This window comes from Ooceraea biroi, chromosome 13, assembly GCF_003672135.1.
Source record: "Ooceraea biroi isolate clonal line C1 chromosome 13, Obir_v5.4, whole genome shotgun sequence".
Lineage (NCBI taxonomy): Eukaryota > Metazoa > Arthropoda > Insecta > Hymenoptera > Formicidae > Ooceraea > Ooceraea biroi.
The window spans coordinates 1,889,905-1,900,766 of NC_039518.1; the positions used below are offsets into that span (position 1 = coordinate 1,889,905).

General features: G+C 37.7%; 1 protein-coding gene and 1 long non-coding RNA gene across 2 annotated transcripts; one reads left to right on the forward strand and one right to left on the reverse strand.

Moving 5' to 3' along the window:
• Positions 1–1,791: 1,791 nt before the first annotated feature.
• Positions 1,792–2,597, reverse strand: LOC105286396. The gene is made up of 2 exons (XR_895226.2): positions 2,429–2,597; positions 1,792–2,261 (listed from the first exon to the last, which is right to left on the reverse strand). It is a non-coding gene; the product is annotated as an uncharacterized LOC105286396 (long non-coding RNA).
• Positions 2,598–3,466: 869 nt separating this feature from the next.
• On the forward strand, positions 3,467–6,744 carry LOC105286395 (microspherule protein 1). Its single transcript, XM_011351333.3, has 6 exons — positions 3,467–3,801; positions 4,075–4,444; positions 4,519–4,719; positions 4,809–5,228; positions 5,394–5,609; positions 6,086–6,744. The coding sequence occupies exons 1-6, from the start codon at positions 3,683–3,685 to the stop codon at positions 6,173–6,175; spliced, it is 1,416 nt and encodes a 471-aa protein (XP_011349635.1). The 5' UTR covers positions 3,467–3,682; the 3' UTR covers positions 6,176–6,744.
• Positions 6,745–10,862: the final 4,118 nt, after the last annotated feature.

Here is a 10,862-nt window from a genome sequence, read left to right on the forward strand (position 1 = left end):
AAAAGTGTCTTTGATCCTGAAAAACGAGAAACTGCTTGAATTTGATGAAACAGCACTACGTGTAGCCAAGGAGCAAAGGATTATAAAGGAGAAGAGGCAACAGAGGGAAGAGAAGCAGATGTCATTGATGTACGATAAGCTACTTAAAAATTCCACTAAACTGCAAACAAAGCTTGACCATCTGCATAGCGCAGTTGATACCCTCAAAGACACGATCGATGAGACAGAGAAGGATAGGGACAGTCTGTATTGCAACAAGGTATTCTTATCTGCAAAGCTGAAAGAGTATAAGCAAGCTGTGGAGAAATTAGAAGCAGATCTGAGTGGCATGCAGGTTGACGAGCAGTATCCTGAGAAAATACTAGATAAATATATCCTTTACTTGGAAAGGAAAAGTAAATTGGCAAATCTCAACCAATCTCTCGCTCAGTACGGTGAACTGCCGCCTAATTTGTTTCAAGCCGAGTTACTAGTGGAAAGCAAAAGAAAAGAATATGAGAATTTATTGGGTTGGCCAAAAAGTAATTGCGTTTTTTTAAATATAAATAAAAGGCGAATTTTTCATGGGAAACAAAAACTTTATTAAACAATATATTGTCCATTTTGTTTGATTATCTTTTGCCATTTTTCAGGCAACTTCATGATTCCGCGCTCAAAAAAGTTCTTATCTTTTTCAGCAAAAATCAATTCCAAGAACGATTTGATATCCTCATCAGCGGTAAAGGTTTTACCATTCAAGGCGTTTTGCAAAGAACCAAACAAATGGTAATCTGATGGTGCCAGGTCTGGCGAATATGGTGGATGTGGTAACACATCCCATCCAAGCTGCAACAATTTTTCACGAGTGACCAAACTTGTACGTGGTCTAGCGTTATCATGGTGAAACACAACACCTTTGCGATTCACCAATTCTCGACGTTTCTGTTCGATGGCATCGTTTAATTTATCCAGTTGACGACAGTATACGTCTGAATGAATGGTTTGATTCCTTGCAAGCAGCTCAAAATACACAGTCCCACCAGACTGACAGCATAATCTTTCTTTGGTGAATATCTGCTTTCGAAGTGCTTTGAGCAGGTTCATCACGCTTGCTCCACCATCTTTTTCGTTTGACGTTGTTATAGACGATCGATTTTTTGTCGCCTGTTATCATACGTTTCAAAAATCGATCATTTTCCTCACGTTTCAAAAGAGAATCGCAGATGTCAATACGCTCAGTGAGATGAATTTCTTTGAGCTCATGTGGTACCCAAATATCGAGCTTACTAATGTATCCAAGTCGTTTTGAATGGTTTTCAACACTCGATTTCGATATGTTAAGATTCTCAGCAATCTCTCGTGTCGTTAAACGCCGATTCGAATCGATCAGTGCCTTTATTTTGTCATCATCAATTTCGATTGGCCTTCCTGAGCGTGGTGCATCTTTCACATTAAAATCTGCAGATCGAAATTTAGTAAACCAATTTTGACACTGCCGCAGTTTTAAAGCATCTTCGCCATATACATGACATAACTTTTTATGAGCTTGCACAGCGTTTTTCCCTTTTCGGAAGTAATAAAACAAAATATGAGGAAAATGTTCTTTTTGATTTTCCATTTTGAAATCGACGGCAAAGAAACAATTGTTAACGAAATCGTGTAGTTTCTTTTTGTAAAACAAGCTTGAACTGTGAGTTGTTAACCTACATAATGAATTTGCGGTTTAGAATGAAGTTAGTTACATTTCAAGACATGTATGTCCATCTATTGGAAAGAAACGCAATTACTTTTTGGCCAACCCAATAGAACAGCTGTTTCTAGAAGAGACACTGAATTTTATTTTCAAATTTTTTAATTCGATACCATGCGAGTTGTATATCTTCCTCATGGACAATCGATTTTTATTACATTAAAACTAACGTAAAAGAAATATTGTTAATAAACTGTATATTCAAACTAAAAGAATTTACAAAGATCTCTATATACGATTTTTTTGTTCTCTACGATCATACAAAGTCGTTAGAACCGCGCGATTAATCGTGTAAACGAACGAAATGGTAAAATCACAAAGATACTCTGACGGTTAAACGTAAACGCACCGTACGACATAATGCATTAAATTATCCAAAGTTGTGCGATGATTTTAGAAACCGTATTTCGATTTCGTTTGTTTCCGTGTCATTCTATTCTGAGACCATTGGTAACTCAGTTCTAGCTCCATTGCTTTAGCATAGCACAAGACTTCCCAGGCAGCACATGTTAGCCTAATATATGTCTAATGTCTAAGAAACATAAAGTACCATTTAAGAAACGGTTTAAATAGAAACCGTTTTTAGACCTCAATTTTAAAAACGTATTTTTCACCTTTCCACAGAAACGAAAAATGTGTTTTATTAAATTGATTTGAAATTATATAATTAATATAGAAAAAATAGTCATTTCTACTTACTTTGCGAGTATTAATTATTTTTACATCATACGTTTCAATGTACTCGATTATGGAACAAGAGACAAAACTCAACACAAGTGCGTGTGATTCCCACCCCTGATTCACCAAGCGACCGATAGATGGCCGGCCAGACGTGACGTTCTCGCAAGTAACATTTGTGTCATCACCTTATAAATAACCATCCGGAAAACCGATCCAATACTCTTTTCTTCTTCTTTTCTTTTGAAACTTTTGAGATCATTATTACTTGAAGTGATATTTCAAAAGAGTGAGATTCCACTACACGAAATTTAGAGAGTAATTCATAAAATATAAAAACCTAGTTTTTTACAAAAATGTGACTTAACTCTGTCTATCTTTGGGGCACTGATATATAGAATTGATAAATATTTTTCTGATGGTTTCTAAAACGTTTTTTCGTTGGACATTTTTCTCCTAAATAAACGTTTCAATAAAATGGTTATGAAACGTTACGGCAAAACGTTTATGAAACGGTTTTGAAACCAATGTGTGCTGCCTGGGTTACTATCCACAGACGTCTGTATGCTACTCAACGCTTTATTGCACGATTGTGTAAACTCGTCGGTCTTGACTGTATCGAAGATTATAAACATTTTAGTTATACAGGCTATGGTCAAAAATCCCTAGATTTTTGGCTTCACGTCTGGTTGATGACATGAAACTTTATTTTGAGACGCAATTATTTTCCCAAACTCTAAAAACATTACAGGCGTATTTCCCAAATGATTTGGCGTTGAAAGAAGCGAAAAAGAACATTATTTGGAATGATGTCTGCTAACTATACGCTCAACTAATTTTCATTAATTATTAAAAAACTATTATTTCCCAAACTCTAAAAGTGGTTTCCTAAACTTTCCCAAACGATTGCAATAAAAACAAATAAGATTTATCATATTTGTCTGCTAACTATACGGCGGTGACTCAGTAAGCGCTTTTTGTTTAAAAACAGCCACTTACTTATTTATCTCATATATCGATTTTATAGTCGACTTATATCTGTGTCAATCGATTACTATCGATCCGCTCCAAGTTCTTTATACGAGTGACACAACAATTGTGTATGATTCAATCGCGTCACCGAGCTTGATGTTTCGATCTGAACGAAGAGATTTCAAGTATAATTATATTAAACATTAAAGTAATCGTGATTTGTTTGTAGGTGTACATAGCATCGTAATCGATCGTATATTATGGTTTGACGACTTCAAGCGCACCTGCATTCGCTTACACAACATGGATATGTCAACTCCAGCTAACCTCAACCACACTGGACTTGCACATAATACGGACGGATTCTTAAATATTCCTATAGAATCCGCGGCTCTAGAGGCTTTAGCAACAAAGCGGAGAAGGTATTTATTAAAGAATTATGTGTCAAAGTAGAATCGAGAAGTTGTAACGATGTGTCGGAACGTTGCAAGGCGTTACCAAGTGACAACTTTGTCTCGCGTAAATGTCAATGTATTAGTTAGCTAAGACACCTAAAACCCCAAGCAAAATTATCCGCTTTTAATATCTATTTTAGTACAATCAATTTTAATATAATAGTTTAATGCAATAATTGTAACTTTTTAATTTAAATAATTTTTTAAATGCCAATGTTTTTCTCTTGGTTTTACTTAAAGCTCTTCGCGTACAATAAAACGTAAGAAGTTCGACGATGAAGTGGTGGAGACAACGTTTAACCTACAACCGCCCGCTACGAGTGCCAAAGCGGCATCGAGATCACGAACGATCTCCGTGTCTGCCGGTCCCATGGATGTCCTGCCAACGCAAACGCTACCCACTCCGATACCAATTCCGACTACACTGGCACAGTCCGACAGATGCAATCGCAGACCTAGCCGACCTAGCGGCTCGAATCCTGGACGGAAAAATAAGAAGAACAAGAACCACGCTCATTCCGTGAACGCCACGAAGGATCTGGGACGATGGAAACCTACTGATGACTTGGCGTTGATCACTGGTGTACAGCAGACAAATGACTTGAGAATGGTACTTGGTCTTCATAGTTTTCTTGCTCCTACAACGTTAATTATGAATTGAAATATTTTACTCGTGCATCCAAGGTTCACCGAGGTACAAAATTTTCTTGCCGCTTCACGTTGCAAGAGATACAACAGAGGTGGTACGCATTGTTGTACGATAGTGCGGTTTCGCGCGTGGCGGTGCAAGCCATGCGCAATTTGCATCCCGAATTAATAGCCAGTGTCCAAGCGAGAACATTGTACAGCAAGGCTGAAGAGGATCTGCTGGGCACTATTAAATCGGCGAGTATTAATTTTTAAATGTTCTTTCTTTGATGATGTCACACAATTATTTTATTGTAAATACATAACGTTCTACTTTCTCTCATTAGACCTCTCAGCCAACTCTGGAAGTGTTTCAAGAATTGCTGGAAGTGAATGCGCACACCTTCTACCCAGCCAGGACCGCGAAAGCGTTGCACAGCCATTGGCAGCTGATGAAGCAGTATCACTTATTACCGGATCAGACGGTGCAGAGCTTACCGCGCGGCGAACACGTATTGAACTTCTCGGACGCGGAGGATATGATCAACGATACCGAGCTGATGGAAGTAAAAGATGAATTAGTGGATGCTGAGCTAGCGACTGCGGACAGAAAGAATAAGAAGGAAATTAAAGTGCTGGAAAACGAGCTTGGCAGGTGGCAAGTGCTCGTCGACAGTGTCACGGGCGTGAACCCCCCCGATTTCGATAATCAAACCTTGGCCATTTTAAGGGGAAGACTCGTCAGGTACCTCATGAGGTCCAGAGAGGTAAGAAGCGTGGCAGAAGCATCTCGATACTTTTTACTTACGTATTTATATAATTTATATTTATATTATTTTTTATTGGAATAAAACTGTCGACACGTTATCGTGTTATGATTTATTTCCAAATTAATTTACACTTCATAATCGTTCTTCTACATTTTCGCCTAGATAAGCGTAGGACGTTCCACAAAAGATCACACAGTCGACGTGGATCTTAGCTTAGAGGGACCAGCTTGGAAAGTTTCACGTCGACAAGGTACCATTCGCCTGAGAAATAATGGAGACTTCTTCTTGTCGTCCGAAGGAAAGCGACCGATCTTTGTGGACAGCAGGCCGATTCTAGCTGGCAATAAGATGAAACTGAACAACAATAGTGTGATTGAGGTAATTACTATAATTAGAAAACGCGATAAATTTAATGGTGCGCGGTGGTCCACTGGGTAACGCGCTGGTCTACCAACTCGGATGACTCGGGTTCGAATCTCGGCAGAGGCACGGTATCTTCTGTGTTATTTTCTGTCAGAAATTCCGGCTCCTTGAGTCTATTCAGCCGAAAAAAGAAAGTCGGTAGCTGATCTTTACCGGGCAGGAAAATAAATCAGGCGGTCGGAGCGTAGTATCTCTTCGTGCATCTCTTTGCGTACTGAAAGGTCAAGTAACAGGTTTCCCTTACCGTACCTGCCCCATAGGGCTCCGTAAGGCGGGACGTAGGGCTGTTGCGGGAATGATTTTAATAAACTTAATAATAAAATAAAATGTTTGTAGTTGCTTTCTTATATCGAAGAAAACCTTTACCGATTAAGAATACATGTGATTTAATATATTTGACACTCAATCACTAATTTGTATTTTTCTTGCAGGTGGCAGGATTGAGATTCATATTTTTAATAAATCAAGAGCTCATCTCTGTGATACGACAGGAGGCTGTCAAATTGAACTTGAATCCTTGAAGCATTCTCCGAAGGGCGCAAAAGACAATATCACAAGTATCATGGTTAATATATTGAATTATTCCTACAAATATAATCTACTTTTTACATCCGATAAGATACAAAAAAATACATACGTACTTTATGGTATAGAAAATCTTCACTCGTTGTATATTAATACCTCTTAAGATTAACTTATGTACTACCACGTAACCAGGTAACATAATTTTTATAAACAGTTTACCTTTTAAAGGATATTAAAGACTTGTCAATCAAATGTAACGATTGTTTGTTTCATTAATAAGTAATGTAAACGCAAAAACTCCAAGTAACTCGGGCTTGCTTCAACTTGCGAAAACGAATTGTTCTATTTTTATCATTACTGCAGTGTTGTCGTTGGAGCCACTCGTATCCTCTACTGATACATTAAATTAACGAACTCTCGTTTAAAAACAGAACAAGCAATAATGTACAATACAAAACATGTGCGTTAGAATTTTAATATAAATGTAAATTATACTCGTACATAATACAACTTGTATCGTTGTATCTCACGAATAAATGCATCGAAACTCGCAGTTGCGCACAATGAAAAATCTCTCTACGTTTATATAAATTTATGGAAAATGGGCGTAAAATAATTTTCAACAAGCTAGAAACAAACCAACCAGATATACTCTATCGTGAGCGAGAATATTTCGTGAAGATTTGCATTTCTAGAAATAAAAAGAAACATTATTTAAAAAGGTTTGATGAAAAATAAAATTATGTTGTTAAAATTAATATACAGGGTGTCCCATTTTATATTTGTCAGTAAAATATTTCGATACGACGTCGTTTCAGAGAAAACTGTTTCAGACAAAAGTCGTTTGGTTCGAAGGGGGCAAGATGATGATACTCTCAATTTAATTGTAGATGGCGCCACTTTCGAGATTTTATCATGGCGGCCATTTTTTAAATGGAAGTCGATTTTTCTCTCTAAGTAAAAGTTGTAGCTGACGATGAGGCGAATACAACGGTTTTTTGTTTTTTGAAATTGGACCATTTTTCAGTGAATTACAGCGTTTCAAAGTTTATAGCGTCTCTTCATGGTAAGAGGCAAGGGGACTCACATTAATAAAGCACCCCGAAGGGAACAGAAACCTACTACGTCCACGCCGTTGTTCCTGGGTAGCGCTAAAAGTAGGATAGTTGATAGAACGGTACACTTTGGGTAATGCAAATGCCGGCAGTATTGTAACATAATATTTAACGAAAAAATACTTTATTATAGTGTTTTGAAAAGCTCTCGAGGTAAGCTACAAGACTGTATAATGAGAAATAAAGAGATCCATTAAAAAAAAAGTTAACCTTCACATAAACCTTGACAGGTGCACCCAAGATCAAATCAGTGGCAGCATCTTATGTCCCCCTTGAAGTCATAAAACTTTTGTAAGAAACATTTTTCGATACAAGATTTGGTTTACGTGTATACTTAAATTATAAAACAGTATACTTTGGAACGCTGTAACTCACTGAAAAATGGTCCAATTTCAAAAAACAAAAAACCGTTGTATTCGTCTCATTATCAGCTACAACTTTCACTTAGAGAGAAAAATCGACTTCCATTTAAAAAAATGGCCGCCATGATGAATCTCGAAAGTGGCGCCATCTATAATTAAATTGAGAATATCATCATCTTGCCCCCTCGAAGCCATATAACTTTTGTCTGAAACATTTTTCTCTGAAACGACGTCGTATCGAAATATTTTACCGACAAATATAAAATGGGACACCCTGTATATTTGTTACATCAAACTTTTAACGGCACTTATCCCATTGGCATGGAAGTTTTATAACGAGCTTCTTCGCTTTTTCCAGCCATTGCCACGACGGGCAGACGGCTTCCGCAGTGCGGATTATACTAAGCGAAGCGTAAGGCGATTAGCATCGTATATTTTTACGACGTATTCGTCGTACGCGCTCACATGCTGCACATGCGCGTAGGTGTGACACAGCAGGTCTCCGCGAGAACTTTTATCAGAGGGTACAAAGTTTCTTTCGCCCCTTTTCTTAGTCATCTTGTTGTTATTCCGTTTTATATTATCAGTTGAAGGGTGTGGAAAATGAGAAAGAGTTGTAAAGAAGCGATCTGTTGCCATTCTATCTGCGGCCGAATGCTCCTATGCTCCCTGCATGATAAATATAAAATAAAATAAAAGAGAAAGTAGAAAGCACATTTGATTTGAATATCTTTGTTTGTGCCGCAATATATGGATAAGGAGGAAGAGTTTACATTGGAGCATCCCTTTACACTGCAATGCAGATCGGATCATCGGAGGACGTAATTATTAATTAAAAATTATAATAAAAAACAGGTAGATAGACTTAGCATTTATTTAAAAAAAGCAGCTTTCCTGGCCTTCTTTTGTTTTGAAAAATTTCGAATCACAGCACGAAAATTAATTGCTCTGGCAATATTTCATTCAATACACTCGGCAAATTTTACGACGTTGTAGACTTTATGAATAAAATAATTCTTGACCAGCTCAGAGCTGGTTTGCCGAACGACCTCTCTGTTGAAGCTATTGGGTTGACCAAAAAGTAATTGCGTTTTTTCCAATAGATGGACATACATGTCTTGAAATGTAACTAACTTCATTCTAAACCGCAAATTCATTATGTAGGTTAACAACTCACAGTTCAAGCTTGTTTTACAAAAAGAAACTACACGATTTCGTTAACAATTGTTTCTTTGCCGTCGATTTCAAAATGGAAAATCAAAAAGAACATTTTCCTCATATTTTGTTTTATTACTTCCGAAAAGGGAAAAACGCTGTGCAAGCTCATAAAAAGTTATGTCATGTATATGGCGAAGATGCTTTAAAACTGCGGCAGTGTCAAAATTGGTTTACTAAATTTCGATCTGGAGATTTTAATGTGAAAGATGCACCACGCTCAGGAAGGCCAATCGAAATTGATGATGACAAAATAAAGGCACCGATCGATTCGAATCGGCGTTTAACGACACGAGAGATTGCTGAGAATCTTAACATATCGAAATCGAGTGTTGAAAACCATTTAAAACGACTTGGATACATTAGTAAGCTCGATATTTGGGTACCACATGAGCTCAAAGAAATTCATCTCACTGAGCGTATTGACATCTGCGATTCTCTTTTGAAACGTGAGGAAAATGATCGATTTTTGAAACGTATGATAACAGGCGACAAAAAATCGATCGTCTATAACAACGTCAAACGAAAAAGATGGTGGAGCAAGCGTGATGAACCTGCTGAAAGCACTTCGAAAGCAGATATTCACCAAAGAAAGATTATGCTGTCAGTCTGGTGGGACTGTGTATTTTGAGCTGCTTGCAAGGAATCAAACCATTCATTCAGACGTATACCGTCGTCAACTGGATAAATTAAACGATGCCATCGAACAGAAACGTCGAGAATTGGTGAATCGCAAAGGTGTTGTGTTTCACCATGATAACGCTAGACCACGTACAAGTTTGGTCACTCGTGAAAAATTGTTGCAGCTTGGATGGGACGTGTTACCATGATGTTACCACATCCACCATATTCGCCAGACCTGGCACCATCAGATTACCATTCGTTTCGTTCTTTGCAAAACGCCTTGAATGGTAAAACCTTTACTGCTGATGAGGATATGAAATCGTTGTTGGAATTGTTTTTTGCTGAAAAAGATAAGAACTTTTTTGAGCGCGGAATCATGAAGTTGCCTGAAAAATGGCAAAAGATAATCAAACAAAATGGACAATACATTGTTTAATAAAGTTTTTGCTTCCCATGAAAAATTTGCCTTTTATTTATATAAAAAAAAACGCAATTACTTTTTGGCCAACCCATATATGGCGAAGATGCTTTAAAACTGCGGCAGTGTCACAATTGGTTTACTAAATTTCGATCTGCAGATTTTAATGTGAAAGATGCACCACGCTCAGGAAGGCCAATCGAAATTGATGATGGCAAAATAAAGGCACTGATCGATTCCAATCGGCGTTTAACGACACGAGAGATTGCTGAGAATCTTAACATATCGAAATCGAGTGTTGAAAACCATTTAAAACGACTTGGATACATTAGTAAGCTCGATATTTGGGTACCACATGAGCTCAAAGAAATTCATCTCACTGAGCGTATTGACATCTGCGATTCTCTTTTGAAACGTGAGGAAAATGATCGATTTTTGAAACGTATGATAACAGGCGACAAAAAATCGATCGTCTATAACAACGTCAAACGAAAAAGATGGTGGAGCAAGCGTGATGAACCTGCTCAAAGCACTTCGAAAGCAGATATTCACCAAAGAAAGATTATGCTGTCAGTCTGGTGGGACTGTGTATTTTGAGCTGCTTGCAAGGAATCAAACCATTCATTCAGACGTATACCGTCGTCAACTGGATAAATTAAACGATGCCATCGAACAGAAACGTCGAGAATTGGTGAATCGCAAAGGTGTTGTGTTTCACCATGATAACGCTAGACCACGTACAAGTTTGGTCACTCGTAAAAAATTGTTGCAGCTTGGATGGGACGTGTTACCATGATGTTACCACATCCACCATATTCGCCAGACCTGGCACCATCAGATTACCATTCGTTTCGTTCTTTGCAAAACGCCTTGAATGGTAAAACCTTTACTGCCGATGAGGATATGAAATCGTTGTTGGAATTGTTTTTTGCTGAAAAAGATAAGAACT

Bases quoted from the DNA above. Each gene is read 5' to 3' on its own strand.
- LOC105286395 (XM_011351333.3), top strand. From the start codon at position 3,683: ATGGATATGTCAACTCCAGCTAACCTCAACCACACTGGACTTGCACAT. The intron at 4,720-4,808 runs GCGAGTATTAAT...TTCTCTCATTAG, and splicing joins TGCTGGGCACTATTAAATCG to ACCTCTCAGCCAACTCTGGA. The intron at 5,229-5,393 runs GTAAGAAGCGTG...ATTTTCGCCTAG, and splicing joins ACCTCATGAGGTCCAGAGAG to ATAAGCGTAGGACGTTCCAC.